Genomic DNA, 24,716 nt, shown 5'->3' on the forward strand with positions numbered 1-24,716 from the left:
GGGGCCGCTCAGGCCGCCAGCCCAGCCCGCAGGTATCCCCCGCTGGACCCCCTCCCCCCCCCACCACTGGGACAGGCCCTGGGCCTCATTTCCCCAGGGCCGAGCCCCTCCCCCACCCCAGGGGTGTTGGACATACGATAAAGTGTGTTCCTAAAGGGCATTTCTCGAGTCTCTGCTGCGTGTCAGGGCCGTAAAGCTTTGTGTGCACCGCCCATCAGGCTGCGATGCTGGCTGCCGGCAGCCAGACAGGTGGCCCCTGCCGAGCCCGCCGGCCGCACAAACCGCCCTAAGGAAGAGCCGCCGCGGTAGACTCGAGGTGGGACTTCCATGGTGCCGACGAGCAGGCACCTACCACCCTGTAGACGGCCCCTTTCCTGAGCTGGGCTGCTCTCAGTGGGCCCAGGCGCAGGGGATGTCCCCTCGCCACTCCTGCCTCGGTGGGAGGAGTCCGTCTCGGCTCCGGTCCCAAGTGCCCAGGTCCGAGAAGGGGAAGTACAGTCCGTGAGGGAGCAGGTTATTCCCCCCGGAGCGGAGGGCTCCTTCCTCCTGCCAGCACCAGCGTCCGAGCCAGCATGGCCATGGCGGCCGTAGCAGCGTCCTCGGGCTGTGCCCTCCTGGGGTCACAGAGGGTTGAGACTGTGTCCCAGACCCCGCATCGTTGCTGGTGACCAGCACAAGCTCTTGCCCTCTCCCCGGGGAGGAGCGCCTGCATTTCCAGCAGGCGCCCCGGCCATGCCGATGCTGCTGGCCCAGGAACGCCCTCTGTGGGAGGTTGTTGGGGGGGCTCTGGGGACCGCCCGGGGAAGGGAAGGGAGCAGGGCGGCAGAAGAGGAAGTCGAGGCTCAGAGCAGGCCCTCTGGCACCTGACGGGCCTTCGGGGGGTGCTCTGGAGCTGGAGTGCCCGTCGGCAGTTTTCCATCTGGGCTGAGAGGGCTGGATCTTAAGCCACAGGCCACGGCCAGCCGAGGACACTCACGGTGTCTGGGCAGCAAAGCCCCTTCTAGAAGGGGACCTGGCCAGTCTGTCCTGGGGCATGAATCCCATTCCTTTGCATATTTGCACACTATACCTCAAAGTGCTCATGCCCTACGCAAGTGCTCCACCACGGGGCATGACGGCATTGCATCCGTGCAGGCGACACCTGGCCACGTCACGCCCTCACCGCGTGCCCCATACAAGCCGTTCGCCCGTCACTCGACGGTTGCGTGTCAAGGGCACGCACGGTCACACAGGTGGAACGTAGAATTCCTTGTGGGGAAGCATCGGCCATGGGGCATCTCTGGGCTCAGACCCCCAGGAGCCCTGCCTACCCCTCGCTGCCCTCTGTCCGACCCCGCTAGGGAGCAAGGCCACCCCCATGTCCACTGCGCTGCTGCCCGGCCCTGCAGCATCTGGAGACAGGGGATGTGTGCCGGCCACTTGGAGTGCCTGGACGGCCTTCTTGTTTAACGGAGGGTGTCTTCCAGTTTCTAGAAGTTTCTCCATACTCTGACAGAGGGAGATGCAGGTCCAGCCGTAAACTTGTGGCATGCCAGCCCTCTGAAGCCCATCCCCACCCAAACCCCCAAGCCTGAGCCTTGGCAGGAGAGGCCTGGCCCCCAAGACCCAACCCCGAGTGGCCAGTGAGCTTGTGGGCTGGGCCATGGCCCGCATGTCCTCTCACCAAGGTGAATCACCGGCCAAGGCGGGGCCAGCTCAGAGCACCGGGTGACAGCACAGTGGTTTGTAGTTTATGATTCATGGACAAGGGGGCCGAGTTATCCGAGCTAATTGCAAAACCGGAGCCTGGAATGTTGTGGTCAGTTGGCCCAACGCTGCAGAGCGTCGGGGAGCCGAGCATGTGGGCCCAGTGAGGCCAGGCAGCAGGGCCGGGCCCAGGGGCAGTGGTGACTGTAGGGCCGTCGCTGTGGCCTCCTGGTGATGGGGGGGCCGTGCTGCGGGGGCAGCGTGTCCCCCAAGGTGAGTGTTGCTGCTGGGCTGGTTCGCTGGGGCGTGCAGGGCAGGGGGCAGCTGGGAGCAGGGCGCGTGGTCTGCGGTCTGCTCCTCCCGCAGAGCCGGGCACCGGGGGCAGGAAATGCCTGTCCTGGGCACGTCGCCTTGGTGCCTGCGCCTCCTGAGGCCTGAGCGGGGAAGTCCAGGGAGGGGCCCGCTTCCTCCCGCCAGCTCCCCGCCTGCTCAGCCTGTGTCCTGCCGCCTGCACAGCCGCCCCCCACCGCCGGCCAGGCCCCTCGCCCCCGAGCCCCCCGCCCTGTGCTAGCTTCATCTCTCGCTTTCTCCTCTGTTTCTGTTTCTCTCTCTTTTTCTCTCCACTTGTAAAGCTCTGTGTCTGCGTTTCTGTCTGTCTCCTGTTTCTGCTTTAACGAATGACGGAAAACGTGACGACGGATTTGACGACGAGTGCCGGACGATTTGATAACGCGTTGAAACGAGCGAGCCTGAAACCAGAACCGAATCTTTTCTTCTCTCCTGTCCCCTGGCTGCACCCCCCAGCTTCCTCTCCCAGCTCCGTGCCGAGGGACAGGTGACCTTGTTCTGGTTGCTGTGGCACTCCAGAGGCCTCAGGCAGCTCAGCTCCCATGGGGACAGTGTGACCAGGAAAGCAGTCCAGGGCAGGACCAGCCAAGCGAGGTCCACAGGGAGGGGGCCACCATGCCGTTGCTGCTGGTCCCCAGGGCCTGTCTGCCCCCTCCCCGCTTGACGGCTCACCAGGTGAAGTGTGGTGGGGACATGTGGCAGGCCAGACGGCCAAACTGCCTCCAGGTTGGGCTGTGCTTCTCCTGAGCGCACACGAGCTGCTTGTGTCTTGTCTCAAACCACCACCCCAGAGCAGGAGTGGGGCGCCGGCAGAGGCTGAGTCTCACTTCCCTGGGCGCCCGGCCTGCAGGAGGCCGTCACTTCTGCTCCGCTGGGGGCAGGCTGAGCTGGCTGGGCGGGATCCTGTCTGGATTTAGGGCTCCAGCGAGCAGACGTCCCTGATTCCCTGCCTAATTCTGTGCTGAGTGGGGAGAGACCTACGGGCGGCTCCTCCAGGCCCACCGTTCCCAGACACACCCCGGAGGACACTGTCCTCAGCAAAACAGCGGGCAGGTGGGCCCCTGGGAGGCGGGACAGGCTGTCCCCCAAGGACCGAGCAAGCTAGGCTGCCGTTTGGGGAGAAGACACACATGACCTTCTCACGGGCCGTGACCTGGTGGCAGGGGAGGGCACATCAAAGGGACAGCAGGACATGGATCGTGTGAGCCCCGCCTGGAAACCATGAGCGTGGGCCGGGCACACCCAGGGCCCGAGCGGCGTGGGTCCGCCAAGCCTCACATCCGGGCATCTGAAGCCGCGCTGCCCGGAGTGCAGAAATGGTCACCCGAGAGCAGTGTTTGTGAGCGGGACACGGCGGGGTGGTGTGGGGGGGGGTCATGGTGGGAGGTCACAGTGGAGGTCACGGCGGGCTCCACAGCCAGTGGAGTGCCCTGGGCCGTGTTGGGCACGTTTTGTCACGTCGCCATCGTAGGTGGTTTCACAGTGAACAGGACAGAAGAGGCCCCTGAGTTGACCCCCCATCCCCCCATGGCAGGTGGACGGCACACAAGTAAACGAACATGACTGTTTTAGGTGGTGCTGGGGCCACAAACAGGAGCCGGAGCCAGGAGAGCAGACGTGAGGGGGGCAGCTCGCAGGGAGCCAGGTGGGCTCAGACCTGAGCCGGAGGGCGGAACTGGCCAGGCCGAGGGCCCAGTGAGTGCAAAGGCCCCGAGGCAGGAACAGTGTGGCCTCACGCAGGAGGTGGGGACGTGGCCCTCAGGGTGGTGGGGGAGCTGGGCAGGGGCCGGGTCGCCACTCCACATGCTGTGGACCTCAGCTTTTATCTCCAGACAGCAGGAGAGAATCCGATTGACCATTTAGAACAGAGCCCCGGCTGCCAAAAGCTCATGTCTCCTCGTAGGCAGAACGCTCGTCACCGGGGTGTGTGTTCAGTGTCACTCGGGTTCTGTTGACACGCCGGCCGTGGAGTGCTAGTTTGTGTTTAGCAACCAGCCTTCTGGGGCGAAGGCCTGGTCCGTGGCCGCTGCCGGTTGCCGTGGTGTAAATGCTCCCGCCGTGCCTGACTCCAAACTGCCCCGTGAGTCCCCTGGGCATGGCGTTGGGAAGGGCTCTCTCTAGGAGCCTGCTTCCGCCATCCGGGCCCAGCTGACGTAAATAACCCCAAGAGGAACCCTAAAGGCCCAACGTAGTCAAATAACTGGGAAGTGACACGTTTCCAGTACTTACTACCTCTGTTTTTATTGTAAGTTCCTCAAGTGTCAGGCTGTGGATCTCGGCGTTTAACGACGGCTGTGTCACAGCTGGCTGGCGGGTCCTGCACGCTGGGCTCTGTTCTCCCGAGCTGGCGCGAGCAGGCTCCAGCTCCTCTGCGGCGTCTTATAAAAAGACGCCGCTCACGGACGAAGCTGCCTCCCGGCCTCGTCGTCCCCAGGAGGGACACGTGGACTGGGCCAGTGCTCAGCAGGGGGCCGCCAGCACAGAAAACCCTGTCGGACCCTGGTTCTGAGCCCCGGCCCCACTTCTCACGCCAATGTCAGGCTCCTGGGACCCCCTCGCCCCCCGTCCTTCCCGCTGTCGAGAGTTGGGGATGTCACTAGGGCAGACCCTGCTTGGGATTTGCTTGGAGACACTTGGCACGTAGTACGTGCTCGGTAAAGTGTTTGTGGGGTGACAGCCTGCGGTGGTGCTGTAAGCGGTATTGCCGGGTGTGCGGGCGCTCATGACACACGGGCAAGGACCCGTCATCGGAGAGTTCGGCCTTGGGTCTCCTACCTGGATTGTTGGTGCCACCTTTCACTGGACTGCCCTCCTTTCTGGAACCGGCCAGCATCCCTCCCTCAACCAGCTAGGGCTGGGTCCGCCACCCTCTGCCCACGCCTCTCCCTCCCAAGAAGAGTGTCGCCCACATCTCTGAGCACGGGCCTTTAAGCTGGCCAGGCTCCCCCGCACGGCCCATGTGCCGTTTGGTGAGGACGGTGGGCATTTCCCCTCAGCATGCCTTTGCCCATGCAGGTCCCCTCCCTGAAGTGTCCCCTCGCCCTTCTTTACCGAAAGCCGTGGAGACGCGGCTCAGAGGCCTCCTCCCTCGTGTGCGCAGGTCACGGCGAAGGGCTGCCGTGTGTCGGAGACTCTGCTTCGTAGAGATATCTTAGCATCGTAGCCTTGTCTGTCCTCACGTAGTTCCTCGCCGGCCGCTGGGGCGCTGGCTACGTGTGCTCGGGACTGAATTTTCTGTGTCCGGAGTGCTTGTGGAGGAAATGCACAAGCGCATGGCACAGTTTGGCTTCATCAGGGGTGAGGAGGAGTCTGTGACTCCCTAGCCCCAGGCGGAGGCAGAGCACCTGCCTGGAGGACCTTGCTAGGAAATGCTGTGTGACGTTGGGTGAGTTACTTAACCTCTCTGTGTCTTTGTATTCCCTTTCATGAAACAGAGACAATAGCAGGGTTTGGGGAGGATTCAGGGAGCCAGCAGGTGTGAAGTGAGAACACGGCCTCGTCGGACGTTAGTTCGCTGGGCTCAGTGAGCGCTGGCCGTTTCCGTCCGTGCCATTTCCCAAGCAGCCCCTGGTCCGCGTGGCCTGAGCACAGCACGGGCTCAGTTTTCGTTGCTCGTCCAGCGCTGGGTGCTCCAGAAGCAGGCTCCCCTGGGGATTCGGGCCGATGTCTCTGGCTAACCACAGATCCGGTCAGTTTTCCGCAGAGCTGTGCCATGGTTTGGAGGGGACATTCCCGACCAAGCCCTGGGCGTGTGACGCCCACTGTAGGCCCGGCCGGTGACAAGTCTGAAAAGCAGAGCAGGACCCCCGTCGCGAGCCGCGGCATCGTGGGAGGTGGTGGGGTTTTGCTTCCTGTGCACAGCATCAGCGGCTGCCAGGGGCAGGGGACCTGGATGTGGCCGTGGTCCAGGAACCAGAGCATCAGCAGAGCCCCAGGCCCGCTGGGTCGGCATCCGCACCTTTACACTGTCCCCAGGTGGTTCGTGTGGAGTGCTGGTGAGGGCGGCTCTGGTCTGGGCAGTGGGGGTGGAGGGGGGCAAGCGACTGACGGCCAAAGCCTGTATTTTGTCAGTAAACTTCCCTGGCACAGAGCCACGCCCACTTGTTTACAGTTCAGCTTTCGCAGCATGGACAGCTGAGTAGTTATGACCGGTGAAGGAGCAGTGGCCCCAAAGTGTTTGCCGGCCGAGCCTCATAGAGGGAGCTTTCCCACCCCTGATCTAAATAAAGCCCCACCGTCCAGCCTGGCTGCCGGGGTCTAACCGGAGGTTACGGCGTGACCAGTGTGGGCGGGACCTGGGAGGAGGACTCCCCAGAGCCCAGAGGGGTCCCTGCGGGCAGCCGCAGGCCCTGAGAACCGCGGTTCCACGTTCCCTGTGAAACCCAGCCAGCAGTTCTGCGGTCCGTGCACGGGCCTGAGGTCCAGGAGCAGAGGCCTAGTAGGTGACGCCGGCCCTTTCTGAGGTGGCTGAGGCCATCGACGGGACAGTGTGTGTGAGGCGCTGGGGACAGAGCGCCGTTCCTGTCGGTGTTTTCGTCCTTGTCCCCACCCTGGGGCCCCAGACTGGCCGGAGGAGGCCAGAGCAGGGGTGGACGTGTCGTGAGCAAGGGGACACTGCCGGCGTCTTCCTCGGTGGGGCTCCCCGGGGCGTCGGAGGAGGGCCGTGGCAGGGAGGCATTTAGCCCAGTGCCGGGCTTGGGCACAGACCCCCGGCGTCAGCCCTGTGACCAGGACGCACCCGTGCATGGCTGGGAGGCTGGGGCCAGCCGCTGCCGGGCCTCAGGGCACCGGGGCCAGACAGCGGCTGGCTCTGCAGCCCAAGGATGAGGTCCCCAGGGGCGTGGGGACGCCACCAGCCAGACCTAGGGGATGATGACGGGTGCTCTGGGAGGGTAGCCTGGAGTTAGGCCCATGTGGCTGCTGGGAGTGACAGTAAGAAAAGCTTCGGGGTGACGCCGCACCCCAGGTGGGGAATTCTTGGCATAGGTGCAGCTGAGGGCGGTCTAGGGAGACGCCAAGCTCCCCGCGGTTGGAAAGCCCCTGCCGGCCTGGCCCCCAGCCCCCTAGGCGTCAGGTTCCTGGGTGTTCAGAAGCTGGCAAGCGTGACGGGTCGAGATGGCAGCCATGCCAGGTGGCCCACGGGGCGGGGCCCTCCTCCCCAGGTGGCCGTGCCATCGACCCCAACCCCCTCTCTGGGTCCTGGCCCCGGTTCCCACGCGCCCTCGCCGCCTTCGTCAGGCACATGGCGAGAGCGCACACCATGTTGGAACGAGCCGGAAAACTGTCACCGGGCCGCTTCGTCTGCAGCTCTCGGGCTGTTGAAAGGTCACGCCTCAGCGTCCGAGGGATTTCGGTGGGGACAGGCTAGGTGAGGGTCACTGGCTACCTCTCAGCAATCGGCAGCGGCGCGGGGGAGCGGAGAGGCCGTCGAGGTCCCCGTGCCGTCCCTCCCCATCCTCTCACGGAGTAGAGGGGCTTTCGCGGGGAGGGGGGCAGACCCGAGGTGGGAGGTTCCAGGTGACGCTGTGGCCTTGGAGAGCCATGTCGTACGGCGTTCCCCTGGGTCCCGGCGTCCACACACTGCCCGTGGCCGGCCCGTGCTCAGCTGTACCTCAGAGGAGGTCTCGGGAGGGGGGTTGCAGGCCAAGGGAACCTCGTCCATTGATGGGTATGGTTCCTGGTACGGAGGAAAGATGGGGGGACGAGCGCCTCCAGCTCCCACTTCCTCTGTCTGCTGGGGCTTCTTCCCTCTCTTGGTTTGCAAATTGGTGTGACCGAGCCCCTGGTACCCACTGAGAGGCTCTTTGGCGGGTTCGCTTTCATTCATTTGGCTCAGCGGGACGGAAAGGTGGTCTGGTTTGGCAGCTGCCCGCAGGGCGGACTTCGGGGTGGCAAAGGAAACCATGTGCTTGAAAGGAAATCTGACGGGATAGAAACCCAACGGGGAGTGGCGGAATGGGAAGGGGCCGGCTGCTACCGCGTCCTCCCGCGTCCTCCCACGTCCTGCTGAGGCAGGGTCAGGGGCCCGGTGTGGCGGAGCGGCCTGGCCAGTGCCCGCCTCACCTGCCTGGCCCGCTTGGGAGGAGATGAGAGGCTTCGGGAGGGGCTGGTTTTGGCGTGAGCCTCTTTGATCTCCCTGTAAAATGGGCCTGCCCCACCCCCCAGGGGGCCTCATCAAAGCTGCAGCCACTCTCACTGACCTGGGGAACGGGGAGACAGGCTTAGAGAGGTGGCCTGAGCTCTGTCAGGGACGCGCTGGGCTGGGCTGGGGCCCAGTGTGTCCCAGGTGTCCTGTGGTGCCCACTCTGTTCCTGCCGGAGGCCGACCACGGCTCCTCCCTGTGGCGTTCATGGCTCCTGTTCTGCTCAAGTATCTGTGCCAGGCGCCAGCTCTGTAAGGGTTCTCACAGTCCGTGGCTGAGGTGCAGGCACGCGGAATACCCCTGCTTTCCACGGGGAGGAGTCGAGACCCTCACCCAAGGTCACACAGCACCATCGTGGCAGGACTTGAACCCGGGCATTCGAAACCCTGCCTCCTACCCCTCACCCCGTGACTCCTGCGTCCCTGGTGCATGGGCCGTGGCCAGCGGGGCCCTCGTTCAGCCCCACACAGCATCCTCTTCCTCCCACCGACTCCCTGATGGTCCCCTCCCCCTCCCAGCCTGCGAGGCCCAGGTGCAGAGACTCACCTGCCTCCCTGTTCTCCCCTCCCCCACCCTCCCCCGGGGCAGCAGCAGCAGCAGCAGCAGCAGCAGCAGCAGCAGCAGCAGCAACGTCTGCAGAGCCATCAGAGAGAAGAATGAGAAGAGGCCCGGAGAACCCGGCTGGTTTTATGAACAATAACACAAGGAAGAGGCAGTATCAGAGCATGGGCGCCACGTGACCCGAAGGCGTCTGCAGCCCAAATTGAGGCCTGGTGGCCCATTGCAGGTGTAGAGACCCATGGCGTCCTGGTGTCTACAGGTTTTACCAAGGCAAATGCTAAACCGTCACTTGGCAACCCACCTCAGGAAGCCCACCTTCCTCCTCAGCCCAGCCCTCTCTCCGACCATGAGGACCCTGCAAACCGGATGCTCTGTTTGGGCTCCCTTCTAAAACTATCATCAGGCAGCCAGCTTTGGAACTCCCCTCCTGTCTCCCCTCCAGGAAGCTGGATCTCCCAGGAAGAGCAAGGGAGGCAGCAGTGGTGAGAGCCGGGATGTGGGCGGGCCACGCCCTCACCTTTGCAGTTATCCCTGTCAGTGTGAGTTTTTGCAGATCAAGGCCTCACCTCAGGGCCCCGACAGCCCCCCCTATGCCTTCCCGGGGGCCAGGGGAGCAGGGCCAGCTGAAGAGTCACGAGGTGGGGTGGGCACGGCTTAGCGCCAGGTATGGAATGGGCTCCGGAATGCGGTTGCAGAGAGCATCTGGCTTCGTTACCCGCGTCTCTCAGACTTCAGCGCGGGCCGTCAGGAAGATGGATGGAAGGCAGGGTGATAAATCTCAGAGGCCCCACAGTGAACCCCTGAGCCGGCTCCAGAGAAGGGCCCAGCTCCGGGTGCTGAGGTCACATCCGCCCACACACCCTCGCTCAGCTTGCAGGAAACTTCCTCTGGCGTCTTCCCCAAGGCGCACCGGCACCCAGTGATGCCGACGGCAAAGGCCATTCACAGAGCCCCACTGGGAACATCTCTTTGGGGAGTAAAGTGGCTTTGACTGCTGCCAGCCTGCACCCCCATGCAGCTAATCCGGTAGTCTTGCAGGCAGAGAGTAGAGGGCATCTCTCTACTTGGTGCATAAAATGGTCCTTGCAAGGAGCCACCAGCCCATGTCCCCAGTCGGGTGAATAAAACAGCCATCCTGTTAACGACCGGCCCACGTCCCCCTGTTTGGAGAACGAGGTCGTCGATGGCTACCAGCTCACATGACCGGTCTGATAAATACAGTGGCGCTGCAGGTAGCTACCAGCCAGTGCCCATCAAGCTCCAAAGACAAGGTCTCTTGCAGCCGCCCGGTCTCTTGGCTCAGAAGAAGTCATCCCTGTCTCTCTCGCTGGCCTCCAGGGAGAAGACGGACGACACCTCCGGGGAGGACAACGATGAGAAGGAGACAGTGGCCTCCAAAGGCCGGAAAACCGCCAACAGCCAGGGGAGACGCAAAGGCCGCATCACCCGCTCCATGGCCAACGAGGCCAACAGCGAGGAGGCCGTCACCCCCCAGCAGAGCGCTGAGCTGGGTGAGTCGCAGGCCGGGGAGGGCGCCCGGTGTGGCGGGCGTGACCTCTCGGCTTTAGAGGTGACCTCGCCGTGTGACCTGGGGCCGGCTCCTCAGCGTCCCTGTGCCTCGTCCTGTCGTGCACGGCGGTTGCCGGGACCCGCAGGCTTGCGTTTCCGGGTCTGGGGGAGTTCCCGTAAACATCCCGGGCCACAGTCTGCTTTGGGGGTTGAATCAGGAGGTCTGGCTGCACTCGGCCCGCATTTCCAGCGTGCTGGAGTGCCCAGGACGCCTCACCAAAGAGTCACTGAGCCCCGGGGAGTCCACGCTCAGATGGGGTCCCTGCCTGTCTAAAGCCCGCGTCCCTGTCCCCCCCGTTTGCACGCTCCCAGCGAGCCAGCCCCTTCCCAACCAAATGCCTAAACAGGCAGCTCTCACGGTCTAGGCCCTGGACCGCCTCAGTTCCCCGTCTGCGAGGTGGAGTGATTGGTACTCCGCACCCCAGCGGGTTGTGCGAGGCTGGCCAACTGCCCCGTGGTGCCAGGGTGGCGGTGGCTGGAGCTGAGTAGCCACCACCCCGTTTTTCGCACCGGCCATCCCCACCCGGCCCCAACCCTGGTGGGCCTCTGGGCTCTTAGCGTCACTTCTGTGGGCCCTACCGGGAAGCAGGAGAATTGAGTAGCAGTTCTCACGTTTGGCCACAGGGGGGCAGCAGACATGTGTCTGTTGTCTACCATTTTGGCTCTTGAGGGGCCCACCTTTCCTCCTCAGCGGGGACCCCCGCCCCTGAGTGCTCAGGCCGAGGTCCCAGCCACCAGGTGGCCTTCCCAGGACAGGAGTTGGTAGAGCTGGTGTTTCATTTCTCACAGATGCCCCCTCCTCCACACTCAGAGTCTGTGCCAGGCACTCACCTCTTCCTCGATGGGAGGTAATTTGTACCCATTTCGAAGATGGGCTGTTTGAGGCTTGGAGAAGGGGCGTTGCTTCTGCAAAGTCACGGAGTCGGTCGGGATTCAAACCCCGCCCTGCTGGCCCCAAGTCCCATGTGGTTCTTTAGTCTCCAGCCAGCTGCCCCCTGGTGCCAGGGTGCCCGGAGGCCCAGGGCATAGAGCTCCCCTCAGAAGTGTGCTGGTGTGCCTGACTTCTGGGGCGCTCCTGGGACCCCAGGCCGATCGGGGGCCGGAGTGTGGGGTGGGAACTACAGGAGGCTGTCCCAGCGTCGCACCCCGGTCCCAGGGTGGGGGGCGGGGTTGGCGTGGTGGCAGGGAGTGCCAGAGGCAGCCCGCGGGGGTGGGGCCTGCTCTCTGCTGAGCTGCTGCTCCCCAGTGCTGTCCTACCAGACATTCCTCCTGTGGTCAGCCAGCCCCGATTGAGCCCTCCTCGGTGCCTGGAGCTGGTCCAGGTGCTGAGTCCACGCGGTGACGTCCCTCATGTCTGCCTCCTCACAAGGCCCTAAGCAATGATCAGGGGAGGCCCCGGGCTCCCATCGAGGGGGCTTGGAGGACAGGCTCACGGAGGCACGGCAGGGGCTTGGCCGACCGCCGACCCAGGGTCAGCCGTGTCCCTTCTAAGAAGCACAGAAGCCTCGTCCTTGTACTGGATGCGTTGGGGACAATGTGACAATCACCCTGTAGAGCACGGTTTTTAGGGCATTTTTACTCCCAGGGGACAATTGGTCACGTATGGAGACATTTTTGATTGTGATACCTGGAGTGAGGTGCTGGCAGCATCTGGTGGGTAGAGGCCACGGACGCCGCTAAGCGTGCTGGAGTGCCCAGGACACCTCACCAAAGAGTCACTGAGCCCTGGGGAGTCCACGCTCAGATGGGGTCCCTGCCTGTCTAAAGCCCACGTCCCTGTCCCCCCCGTTTGCACGCTCCCAGGCGAGCCAGCCCCTTCCCAACCACGTGCCTAAACAGGCAGCTCTCACGGTCTAGGCCCTGGACCGCCTCAGTGTCCCCGTCTGTGAGGTGGAGTGATTGGTACCCCGCACCCCAGCGGGTTGTGCGAGGCTGGCCCCGGGTACAAGCATGTCTCCGCGGCGCCCGTGTAGCCAGCGGCGGGCGAGGCGGCCTCCGCGGCCGCTGCCAACGTGCCCCGTCTTCCTCGCAGCCTCGATGGAGATGAACGAGAGCTCCCGCTGGACCGAAGAGGAGATGGAGACAGCCAAGAAAGGTGAGGCTGGCCGGCGGCCCGGGCCTCGCCCCGCCTCGGCCCCGGGGGCTCTGCCGTGGGCCGGGCTGCGACGGGGACTGGGGGGCAGGCTCCGCTGGGGGGACTGGGGGCAGGCTCCGCTTCCGGGCGGCTCTCAGCTGTGTCACTGCTCCTCAGAGCCGCGGTTCTGCTGTTCCGGAGACGGGCGTCTGTGGCCATGCCACCAGGGTGCCACTGGGTCACAGCTCAGACACGCAGCTCATGCTGCGCACGGGGTGGGCGGACGGCTCCCCGCAGGGCCAGCGCGTCCTGGCCTTGGAGACAGAGCCGCGGACGTGGGCCCGGGCGCCACGGGGAGAGGCGCAGGTCCTGCGGGCAGCCACGTCGGTGGGGTCCCGGGTCAGGCTGGCCCCCACTCAGCTGCTCCGTCGTGGGGAGGCACCTGCATGTTCACTGGGACCCCTGGGCCCTTCGCTTCCTGGCCCGGTCATCTCTGTCCGGGTTTCAGTTTCCCCGTCTGTGGGATGGGACCGGTGTCTGGGCTGGCCCCAAGGAACCGAGGATGGGCCGCGCGCACTGTCGGGGGCTTTCCCCGTCCCTGGAGACCCTGAAGCCCGCCCCTCAGTCGTCCGAGCCCAGTGCGGTGGCATCTGAGCCCCGCTTGCCCGCGCGCTCCCCTTCTTGACCCCGAGGGGTGGGTCTCGTGTCCGTCCCCGTTTTGCTGACGGATCCGAGGAGCAGAGGCCAAGTTGCCCCGGCCCCGGGCTGTGTGCAGTGGCCGGGAGCCAGCCCTCCCCGCTCCCGTCACCCAGGCCCTGCCTCTGACATTCACTTTCTTTGTGCCCAGAGCTCCAGGTCGTGACTCATGCGGGAACAAACAGATGAGGGAACAAACGGCCTTTCTAGTGCAGGAGCCGGGCGCACAGGGACAGGCGTGCATGAGGACGGCCAGGGCGGCCGAGACCCTGGCCACGGCCGCCTGCCCCGCGCCTGCCCCGCCGCCCGAGGGACAGGGAGCCGAGGGGCCCGAGCGTCTGGCCCTGGCGTTTCAGTAACTGACCGAGAGCAGCCCCAGACCTGAGCGTGCCCCCATCCGGGGCCCGGCCCTCCCCGCAGGCTCCTGCGGGAGGGGCCAGCCAGACCCTCAGCCTCACTCAGGGCAGGGGCCGCTGCTTCCTCTTGCGGGCCGAGGCCCTGTTTTCACTGGCTCCGAGGATCGCTAATGGGGGCCTGAGGGTGTTGTCTCTAGCTGGCGGGGCACGGGGCGCTGTCAGCTCCCTAAGGGGCCATGTCTTCATTTTTTTGCCGTCTCCTTCGTCCACTATATGGTTTCTACATGAATTTCTCCATGGGATGCAAAACAGGCTTTGCTAAAATTGTGTAGTCCCCACCCCCCGACCAGCCACTTTTTAATTTAATTTTGGTAAAATACTCATATTTTACCATTTTAGCCATTTAAAAGTGTACAGTTTGGTGGCACTAAGTACGTTCGCAGTGTTGGGCAGCGGTCCCCACTACCCAAACGGAGGCCCCCGCCCGCCGCTGATGCCGGCCGATCTTTCCGAGTCTGGATTCGACTGTCCTGGACCCTCACGCGCGTGGACGCTGGCGGCTCGCCCCGGGCGTCACGTCCTCCAGCTCCGCGGTGGCAGCGCGGGGCAGTGCGTCCCTCCTCGTCCTGGCCGCGTCACGTTCCACGGTGTGGGCGTGCCCCTTCCTGTCACCCCTTCCTGTCACCCCTTCCTGTGTTGGCTGATGGGCATGGGGATCCCTCGGCGACGGTGAACGGTGCTGCTGTGAGCGTCTGTGTGGAGCGTGCGGGTCCCTTAGCCACACGTCAGACTGTTGGCCGTGGCCCCTCACCTTCCCCCCGCCCCCCTGAAGACAGAGGTGCCGTCTGTCTTCACGCAGCCCAGCCCTGCCCGCCTCCCTCCTGCCTGGGCGCAGGGGTTGGCCGCGTTGGCGGTTGCCCCCTCTCCCTTTGAGAAGGGCAGACCTGGGGGCTGGGAGGACGGGCGGGGATGACTCACCACCGAGACAGGTGTCTGTACCGTCTCAAGGTTGGGTCCTCCGCGGTGGCAGTGAGCTCATCCTGGGTCCTGCCCACAGAGCCGGCAGCGTGAGAGGCCCCCAGGGATCGGGGCCGCCGTGCCTGCCGAGGCCCTGCTCGGTGACATTTGTAATAATGCAATGAGCGCCTATGAGCCCGTCCGCCGTGAATTACAGCAATCTGGACAATTACTGCTCAGGGTGGCTGCTAATGGCTGCGTGTTCCGGGCGGTGGCGGGAGGCACAGGGGAGACAGGTGCTGGCAGCCCCAGCGTCACCTTCTCCTCGGTGGACAGGGTGAGGAGCCTAAGAATGTCGTGGCGCCTCCTGCCCAGCACTCAGAGACCCAGGGAAGGACCCAAGGGCCTGCCGAGTCTGAGGCAGATGGCATCCGCCCTGCATCCGCCCGTCATTCAGATTGACCCAGTGCCTCACCCTCTGTGGGGCAGGGCTGCTCAGAGGGGAGCCGGCCCCGGGCCCTCCCTCGGGGACCCTGGGGTGGGTAAGCAGCCAGTATCCCAGAGCCTCGGGAGCGCTGAGCCCGCCCGATGCATCCTGGAGACTTCCGGCGGCCTGGTCTGGAAGGATGAACTGCAGAGGGTCCCCCACCCCGAGGGAGAAGCCAGACCTCAGCCTCTGGACCTTCTAGTCTGCAATCTCAGGCCAATCAGGCAACCTCTCCTCTCCGTGGCGCGGTTTGCTTATCTGTGCAGTGGGCATTGGAGTTTAATCCCCTGCATCTGTTTCCTGGGCTCCCACAGCAAAGCACACACCGGGTGGCTTAAAGCAACAGAGGTTTATTCTCTCACGGCTCTGGGGGCTGCAAGTCCAAAATCGAGGTGTCAGCAGGGCTGTGCTCCCTCTGGAGGCTCCAGGGGAGAGGAGGCTGCCTCTCCTTCAGCAGCTGGTGTGGCCGGCGATCAGCGATGCTCCTCGGTCGGCACATCTCCGTGCTCGGCCCGTGTCTCCACGTGGCCGTCCTCCCTGCGTCTCCGTCCGATTTTCCCTCTTCGTAGAAGGACCCTCCCTGATCCAGGAGGACCTCGTCTGGCCTGATCACGTCTCTAAGATTCTCTTTCTAAGTAAGGTCACATTCCCAGGTTTGGAGGGGACACTTCAGCCCTGCTCAGCCACCTTTCTGGGGTTTTGGCGAAGGAAAATCGAAGAGCATAGGGCAGTGATGCCTCAGCCGTACGGAGCTCCCCACCACCGTTTGTGGCTGCAGCCAGTTCCTCGGCCACATGCCCCTGGCCCAGCCCTGTCTCGGCCCCATTTCCCGGGCAGCCGGGATGCCGACTCCCGGGGTTGTGCAGGGTGCGCGAGCCACGTGCACACGGTCCCGGTATGCAGCAGGCCCACGGCGTAGCACAGACTCAGAGCCTTTCTTCCTGGGTGTGAGTCCCAGCTCTGCCCCTCGTGGTACGGGACCCCGAGTAGGGCTGCCCCTCTCAGGGCCTCTTTGCACCTGGGGGAAATGGGCAAGGAATGAGTGACCTGCCAAGCAGGTGTAAAATGAAACTTGAAAGTTCCACAGCACTGAGGCTTCCCCCGGGCTGGGGTGGGCACCACTATGGAGGAGACCCCTGGGCGGGCACTCAAAGCACCAAGTAATGACAGATAACACTAAGCAACACTCTTGAGTACTTCTCCATACTTCCGGGTGCTCAGGCTGCTCGGGGCTTTACGTGTGTCAGGGGGCGTCGTCCCCACCGACCGTATGGGGCAGGTGCTGTTACTGGTCCCTGCGTTCAGACGGGGAGACAGGCTCAGAGGCCGTAGAGCTGTTAAGAGGTAGAACTGGGATTTGAACCCAGACACTCCAGGTGCAGAGTCGCAATGGGGCTGGCGTGAGGGCCGAATGAGCTAGTCCGCAGGCCAGCCTGCCATGAGTCAGATAGCGAGGAGGGAGGGCCGACCTTCAGAAGGGACGGCACATTCCAAGGCCCGATGGCCAGGCCACGGAGTCAAGTAAGAAGCTATTGAAATCCAGAGAATGAGAGGGAGAGAGGCGAGGAACAGGGAGGCCACTGGGGAGCTGGCCTTCCCAGCGGGGGGATGGAGTCGGGCTGTTTGTCTGAGAGCACGGGGAGGACGTGGGGTAGGGGACGCTGTGGCTGCGGGTTCCAGCCGGGCAGGTGGGTGCGTCCAGGTCAGGGCTGCCTGCCCGGGGGCCTGAGGATGTGCAGAAGCTGCTTCCCCAGGAGTCGGGCAGTCCCAGGGAGCTGGCTGCTGGCCCTCAGGCCCAGTGCCACCCTGGCAGGCGGGGCAGGTCAGGCTCTCGTTCCCCTGGGAAAGGTCAGCCTGGCCTGGCTCAGAGTCTTGACTCAGCCATGCTGGGAGGCCCAGGGCTCCGCTGGTGGCTCCTCCCCGGCCCCAGCCCCCCTTCTCTGGTGGCAGGGCACCAGCCGTGGAGGAGGGTGGGGAAGCCCCCCATGTCACAGCGTCCCAGACCAGGAATAGGCTCTGGCCCAGCCGTGTGGTCAGCCCCTCTGTGACCTCAAGTGCCCTGCCTGGTGACAGGAGATAGAGTGTTGCAGGGCTGGGCTCTGGTGGCCCCAGGCAAGCCCTATCAGGCTGGACAGAGCTCGAGCCAAGCCCAGAACTGTCCCCCAGTAGCTACAGGCCAGCTTTGCCATCAGGACTCGGCCCTTTGGTGGGCGCGAGGGAGAAGCCCCTGATGGCTTTGCACCTGAGCGCGGCTCGTGTGCACTGGTTGGTTTAATTAGTCTTCACGGGTGCAGAGCATGAGGCTTGGGGAGGGGAGGTGGAGCCCCCAGCCAGAGAGCTGCCCCCACTGCAGACACCGCAGAAGGGGCAGCCTGTGCTTGGCCTGGACCAGCAGTACCCACATCCACCACGGCTCACGGTGGAAAGTGTGCTGTCGTGATCAGTACACAGGGCTGTGGCTGACGCAGCTTCTGAGTACCAGCCCCGGGGAAGGCCCGGTCGGAGACAGGGCCACCGCTCAGAGTGGGTAACTGAGTGGGGCTGATTCTAGGGGCAGGGCAGCCTGAGGGTTAGTAGAGGGGACGGTGTGGTGTCCTAGGGGACTGCTGCCACCCTTGAGCTGGTGACAGGCTGATGTAGAGAAGGCACGTCCTGTTGCCTCCTGAACTGGATGCTTTGGGCGTGTAGGAGACGAGCTGCTGTGATGGTTCAAAAGGAGAAAGTCGGGGTTTCTGCATGAACTGGGGGGGCAGCCAGACCCAGGGGCAGGCTCCAGACCCTTCTCTTGTTCCTTGTCAGTGGCCCCGAAGATACAGTCTAGCATCGACCAGGCGTCACCTGCTGTCGGAGAGTTTACACCTCAGCTTTCAAGTCGGTGCTTCTTCCCCAGGAGAAGAGACACAAGGCAGCTTGCACAGTAGCCAGGGTGCCTGTGACCACGTGCGAGAGCTCGCTGGTTGGGGACGCGGCATGAATTATCTCGGTTCTGCCAAGGGACCCTCAAAGCGCGTTCTCCACATGTGCGAAAACGTGTGTGTGCACGCTCCCTCTCGCATGAGTGCACACGTGCTCACGCACACGCGCGCGCGTGCGCGCACACACACACACACACACACACGACTTCTGCTTTGCAGTTGGAAAGACCGAGGCCCAGAGGCTGAGCGATGAGCCGGAGCCCGCACGGCCCAGGAGCACTGCCCTCCGCTGTGCAGGAAAACTTGACGTTGAAAGCATGATGTTGCAGGCATTTTCCCGGAGTGGCAGGCAAGGCTTCATTAGCTTGTATGCAGGTGTTTTTTTCCATCTTGCGAAGTGTGTGTTTTACCACTTATTGGGGAAAGAGTAGCCATTTCACAGTGTACCTCCGATTTGCAGACATACTTGCTGAAACAGGCTAAAGCAGGCATCATAGTCTATTTTAAAGAAAATAAGCAGAAAGAAAAAGGTAAGCAAAGTTCAGGTGTGAGGGGTCTATGCAAAACCCTGGTGGGGTTCCAGGCGGGGTTCCAGGCGGGGTTCCAGGACTGGCGGACATTTTGGAAGCTCTGATGCACAGAAGGCGCCCGGCAAGGTTGCCGACTGAGTGGCCGAGTCGCCGTCGTGCCCACCCAGGGCTTGGGGTTTCTGAAATAAGGAAGTGGCATGACTCAGGACTCAGTCTGCTGGATTTCTCCCCGCCCCCCACTCCTTTGATAGAAAATTTAATTTTGCGATGTGGGATTTCGAACGTGGCGGTTGGCAGGAGGTGCGTGGCTGAGCCCCTCTTGCAGGCGGCCTATGCTCTTCGCAGAGGGGAAAATACAGTGTCGGAGTTGAGGGGCCAGCAGGGTGGCGTGAGGGAACGTGTTTCACGGAGGGGGTGCCGGTTTCCAGAGGGAGCAGCTGTGACATTCCTGGGATGCAGTGCAGACTGACGTGGTGCCCATGGGTGCTGGAAGGGCGCTTGCCCCAGTTTATCTGAACTTGGGTGGGATGGGGGTTGGCTCTTGGGGCAGATTCCCAGGGGAGAGAGCTGCCTGTGGCAGGGACCCTGAGAGGGTGGTAGCTCGGGAGGGATCCAGGGCAGAGATGTGACAGGGACAGAAGTCTGTCTGGGTACTGAGTCACGGCTTCTGTGAGAACGAACGGTTTGTCACAGGTCCCTGGATGGTGCATGTGCAGCCAGAGCAGCCAGCGGCCAGGCTAAGCCCCCAAGCGACCATGTTGAGAGACACCCCTCTCGCTGCCACCCCTGCGACTACCTCTTGCTCCTTCACCTCATTCCACGTTTGATGTCCGTGACTCAGACCTCCTGGCTCGACTTCCTGTCTCGGTCGATTTCACTTCCTAGTTCCTGCCTCCTAATACTTCAGAATGAAACTCCTTCCTTAGAAATTAGAAGTGGGGTCGGGGAATCCAGACCGCAGGGGACGTTGGCAGAGTGTGCCATCTGGGTACCAGGGCAGGGTGTGCGTGCCCCTGGCCAGGAGCAGTGGGCACTTCCTCCTGCCTCTTCCGGGGATGGTCCAGGGTGCCCTGTGGGCAATAAGCCCTGAGCCCCGGAGATGTGGCAGAGATACCTGTGGGATGTCCAGTGGCCCCAGGCCCAGACACCAGGAGTGTCTAGAGCTTTGTCCATTTGCCGAGCGCCTCCTGGCAGCCTAGCGGTGTGGGTGCAGAGACGTGGCCGTTAGTGAGCAGGGAGGCAAAGAAGCTGATCAGGGAGCTGATTTCAGTGCTCTAGAGATGACAAAACCCTGTGACAGCAGGGTGACCGGGAAGGGGTGGTCAAGGAAGGCTGCTCTGAGGAGGTTTCACTCAGCTGAGCCCAGAGCGAAAAGAGGCAGATCTGTGAAAAAGCCGTGCAAGCAGTGGGGACAGCTGGTGCATGTCCTGGGGCACCTCCCAGGCTGGCATCGCGGGCCAGCACCTGGCATGAGCGAGCGAGGGAGGGGGGTGGGAGGCAGGCCGGCAGGTGGGCGGGGCCGGCCCCACACAGAGGCCTCCGGATTTTATTCCCAGAGCCTCGTTTGGTTCCTCGTGGGAAGATCTGAAGCAGAGGAGTGGCGAGATTGGGTTGGCGTCATTAAAAGCTCACTGCGGAGAATGGAAGTCCAAGGGCCCTGGCATGGTTGGGATTTGCTGCCCTCCATGGTCTGGGAGCACAGGCCTGGGACAGGCTCTCCCGAGATGCCTGTCATTCTTGAGTTTCCATGGGTAGGATGGCTAAAGGGACAGGCAGGGCAGTGACCCCAGAGCTGGAGAAATCGGTCATGACCTGGATCTAGCTCCAAAGTTCAACCCAGTTAACTTTCAACCTTCTGGGAGCTGTGGGGACACCTGTGGCAGGTGTTTGTAGGGGCAGCAGGCTGAGAGGAGAGAGGTGGCCAGGACAAGGGTCCCTGGAGCAGCTCAGAGCCACCTGGGGACCCCAAAGCTTTTCCCTAAATGGCTGGAGCTCTCTTTGCCCTTGAATAGTCTCAAAACCGAGACTTCCTCTCCAGGCGCTGGGGCCAGCTCTGGCGGTGCTGACGGAGCATGTGGCCCCCTTCCCGCCCTCTCGGACTCGATTTCCCCACAGAGGGCCTGGCCCGTCCAGGTGGCTTGAGGCCGGGTGGGGGCAGACCGCGGGTGGAGCCGGCAGCGGGGGAGTGACAGCAGAGGAGGCTGTTTGCTCCCGTCTGCCGGGCGGAGAAGCCCTGTTTTTCTGAACCCTCTGTTACCGCTGCTGACGCGCCACCGCCAGCTCGGAGGAGGGGAGGGAGGGGGGAGCGGTGCCAAGTCGGCCCGCCCCTTCTGAACCTGGGCCTCTGCCACGCTCCCCCGCCCGTCCTGGCTCCGTCTGGAGGTCACATTCAGCCCTGACGCGGCGTGCTGGGCCAGGCAGCAGGAAGAGCCAGCGAGCCGCCCCTCGAGGCTGCCGGGTGCCGCGGCCCCGTCGGGCTTGGGTCCTTGGCCTTTGGCCAGCAGGGGCATCGGGGGTCCAGGGGTGCAGGCCAGCACCCCTCGCCGAGCCCCCACGCCGGGGTCCTTGGTGCCTGGAGGAGCCACGGACACTGTGCGCCCTGGTGACGCCTGGCACGGGCCACCCAGCACACAACTGACAGCTTCCCTCTGCCCGCCCCCATCGGCGAAGGGCACCTCACTCTCCCGCAGCTGCCGGAGTGGGGGACGGCGTCCGTCCGTCCGTCTGGGGTGGCAGTGCTGGAGTCCTGGGCCTGGCCGTCAGCAAGGAGCTGCCCCCACCTTCCCCAGAGCCAGCCTCCGCCTGCCTTGGTGGTCCCCTCCTCCCTTCTTCCCCTTCCTCTCCTCCTCCTCCCTCCTCCCTGGCGCTGTTGGAGGAGAAGGATGTGAGACTGAGCTGAGCCGCCAGCAGACGCCAGAGCCGGCCGCCCAGCCTCCCGCCTCCCAGCCCGCTGCTCCCAGCTCCGTTCCCTGGAGCATCCTCCAAGCCGTATGTTTCCGGAAAACTTGGCGGAGGGGGAGACGCAGATGAGAGGATGTGAGTGAGTGGCCCCGGGGAGGGGGGCTTTGGGCCGCAGTGACAGGGATGGGGGGCCAGGGCCAGGGGCTCAGGGGTTCTGTGCCTGTGGGACTGCACCCCTACCCTTTTTTCCCGGGATCCCCTCTCCTGCCTCTCCTGCCTGTAGGGCCCGGGTTCTCCAGGAAGGAGGGTGCGACCCTGGTCTTGGGGGTGCCGGTTGGAGCATGCTGGAGGTGTTTCTCCAGGGGGACTGGCGTGGCGGGGGCTTCCGCTGGGTCTGGTTCGGGTGGTTTCCAAGGCATGGTGGGGTCTAAAGTGCTTCTCCCTGCGCCCGGCATCCTCTGTCTGGGGCCATAGGAACTGGAACCAGAGGGAAGTGTGCGCCGCCCGCCCCCACCCCAGGGGCTCCGGCCAGCAGTGGCCGCACACGTACCCCAGCCCCTCACATGGTAGTTAAGGAAACTGAGGCCCGAGAGAGGGAGATGGCCGAGACCACACAGAACGTTCTGGGCAGGGCTTCTGGACGCTATGTCCGGTGTTCTTCGTGAGCCTCTCGCCGTCGGGAGGGGCCGGGTGACCCGCGACCCGCCCCCACCCCCCACCAGCTCTCGCTGCTGCCGCACGTGGAGGTAGTTAGGACCCCAGCCCTCCCTGGACTCCGATGCACCTCGCTATCTGTTTGCCCAGTTCAGAAATGTCAGCCTCCCCAGGGTCCAGCTCCCTCTGGGCGCCCACCGCTCCCCCGCGGGAGGCCCAGATGGGAGACCCACCCCCTCCCACCCAGGGTTCCGGCCCGACGTGTTTGCCTGGGCTCTCTTGGCCCCGGCTGGGGAAATATAAATAAACGCGCGTCCCCATCGTCCTCCGCCAGGTTCTGTGGCGGTGGCAGCTGCTGCTGGCTCGGGCAGAGGGAAAGGTCAGGGGGCCGAGTTGCACTTGATCCCACGCCCTCCCCTCCCCTCCGCCTGTCCTTGAGGAACCCTGAGGGGCTGGGAGCCACGTGGCCCTGTGGCCTTCTCAGGGGAGCAGGTGGCCTGTCCGTCCAGCACCACCCCCACCCGCTGGGTCCAGAAACCCCAGCTCCCCACGCCCTGACCCCTGGGCCTGGTCCACGAGCTCGTGAGGTGCTGTCCCCCGCCGCCCCCCACCTTTCCCAGCCTTGGCGTCCCTGTCCTGGGGAAGGGAAGCTGTTGCTCAGGGCCTTGCGGCAAAGGGTGAGCCGCAAGCAAGTCTCTGAAGGGCTCTGCGAAGTCCGGGTCACCTGGCTGTGGGACACAGTGGTTTGTTGACGGGGTTTCCGCTGCTCTTGTGTTATTTCGGTCAGAGTCTTGTGTGCAGCAAGCCACCGGCACGCGTGCGGATGGATGAAAGGATGGGTGGATGAATGAATGAAAGAGAGCGGCTGCCAGCCCCTCGGGCTCCTGCACCCCTGCGGCGTTCCCGCCGTAACCCTCCCTGCCTGCAGCTTGATTCGATGCAAGGAAAATGGCCTCAAACTTCGTTGTGGGAAGTCTTTGGTTAGTCGTTACGAGTCTAGCGCTGGGCCTCAGAGGCCGCTGTGTTCCCAGCAACGTGACTCAGGCTTCATGCCTGCCGCCCTCTGGGGGGCCCCAGTCCTGCCCCGCAGCCCCTAGGGGCCTGGAGCCCGCCTCCCGCCGGGCCATCGGGAAGTGGGCTGACCCCACCTGCCCTGCAGACTGGCCGCTGCTCAGGGAGCGCTGCCGCCTGGGGACGCGGGCAGAAACGGGGAGGCGCCGGTCGTGGGCCCGTGTGTGCCGCAGCTCAGCGGGCAGATGGCCTGAGACCCGGGGCCAGGCTTCTCGGGTGCTGCCTCTAGCCTGGGACGGGATCTTTCTGCGGAGCCTGGTGTTCAGAGCATTGAAAATAGAAGTGGGGGTTGGGGTACAGCTCTGGCCTGAGTGTGGGGATGGAGAGAACTTTCTCTGACCTCAGTGGGTTTGGGGTGGAGTCTGCCCATTCCTGGGGGGCCTGTCTCCCTGCATCAGGATACTGTGAGGCTGTGAGCAGCTCGCAGAGTTGGGGGCAAGTCCACTGTCAGCCCCTGGACCAGCCCAGTGGGCCCCGAGTCCAGGGTGGGCCTTTGGACCCTGGGGTGCCCCAGTTACCTAGGTGTGGAGGCTTCTGGCCCCAGCTCACCCCCACCTGGACTCTCCACTACCCCCCAGACCGCCCCCGGCTCACACGTTCCTTCCTCTCCCTGGCCCAGTGCAGCCGGAAAACAGCCGGTCTCCCGAGGCCTTGTCTGCAGCTGCAAGTGCGTGTCAGTGCCGGGTCACGGCTGCAGGGAGGCAGGGGAGGTGGAGGCCGGGAGGGGTCTGTGCCCCAGACCTCAGCCCGCAGCTCCCGGGGCCCTTGATGGCAGCCTTGGTGGGGGTGCACTTGTGGGGAGCGCCCACCTGCCCTCCCAGTGCCCAGAGCCTAGGCCCCTCCCATGCAGCCTAGGGGGTGCCAGGCCCTCCACCCCCAATCTCTCTGGTGCCCATCCCCCTGCCACTTCTGGGCGGTTTAGACCCAAGCAGCGGGTCTCAGGCTTGGCGTCAGGGCTGCCCAGCGCTCTGTCGGTCCCCCCAGGCCATGGGCACAGCCCTCACCTGCCGCCCTCCCCCAGGTCTCCTGGAACATGGCCGGAACTGGTCGGCCATCGCCCGGATGGTGGGCTCCAAGACCGTGTCACAGTGTAAGAACTTCTACTTCAACTACAAGAAAAGGCAGAACCTGGATGAGATCCTGCAGCAGCACAAGCTGAAGATGGTGAGCACCACCCCCCCACACACACACCCCCGCCACCCACCTCCCCAGGCGTCTGGCCAGGCCTGGGGCCTCTCGCGGCTCACGCCCAGCAGACCCGCGGGGCGGCTGCAGGGTCAGCATCCCTCCCGGGTACGGGGATGGGCAGACGTGCCCGCTCTGTGCCAGGCTCTCCTCTCGGGGCCTGGAGAGCCGGCTGAAGGGCGAGGCCAGAGCCTGGTGGGTCAGGCACTGACTCACCCGGGTGTCGTGGCTGTCAGAGCATCAGAATGAAGACCGAGCAGCAAATGAACCCCAAGCGAGCGTCTCCCCCACTCCGTTTGACCTCACAGGCTTAGGACTGTGCCGGGGAGGGGAGGACAGGTCAGGGAGCAGCCAGCCCAGCCCTGGCCTCCCAGGGGCTCCCGGGGGCGCTGAGACCTGTCCTTTTCCCGGGGCACAGACTTGCCTCTGAGCAAACAAACGGTCTCCGTGGAGGGACCGCTTCCTCCGCAGCTGGTCAGCGGAAGCGAGGGCCATTTGGGGGTGGCCTCTGCTCCCTCTCCCTCCAGTTTGGGCACGCTGGTGGCATGCCAGGCATCGTCACCATTTCAAGTATGGGGAAACTG

At 64.0% G+C, this 24,716-nt stretch overlaps 1 protein-coding gene across 1 annotated transcript in view; it reads left to right on the plus strand.

Moving 5' to 3' along the window:
* Positions 1–24,716, plus strand: part of NCOR2 (nuclear receptor corepressor 2) — a 179,833-nt gene that overhangs the window by 104,949 nt on the left and 50,168 nt on the right. The window contains 5 exon segments of the mRNA XM_039879488.1: positions 8,765–8,811; positions 9,180–9,276; positions 9,822–10,248; positions 12,339–12,401; positions 23,969–24,111. Coding sequence (XP_039735422.1) covers positions 8,765–8,811; positions 9,180–9,276; positions 9,822–10,248; positions 12,339–12,401; positions 23,969–24,111 — 777 coding nt within the window.

The sequence above is a fragment of the Pteropus medius genome, unplaced genomic scaffold (genome assembly GCF_902729225.1).
Source record: "Pteropus medius unplaced genomic scaffold, Ma_sr-lr_union100, whole genome shotgun sequence".
Lineage (NCBI taxonomy): Eukaryota > Metazoa > Chordata > Mammalia > Chiroptera > Pteropodidae > Pteropus > Pteropus medius.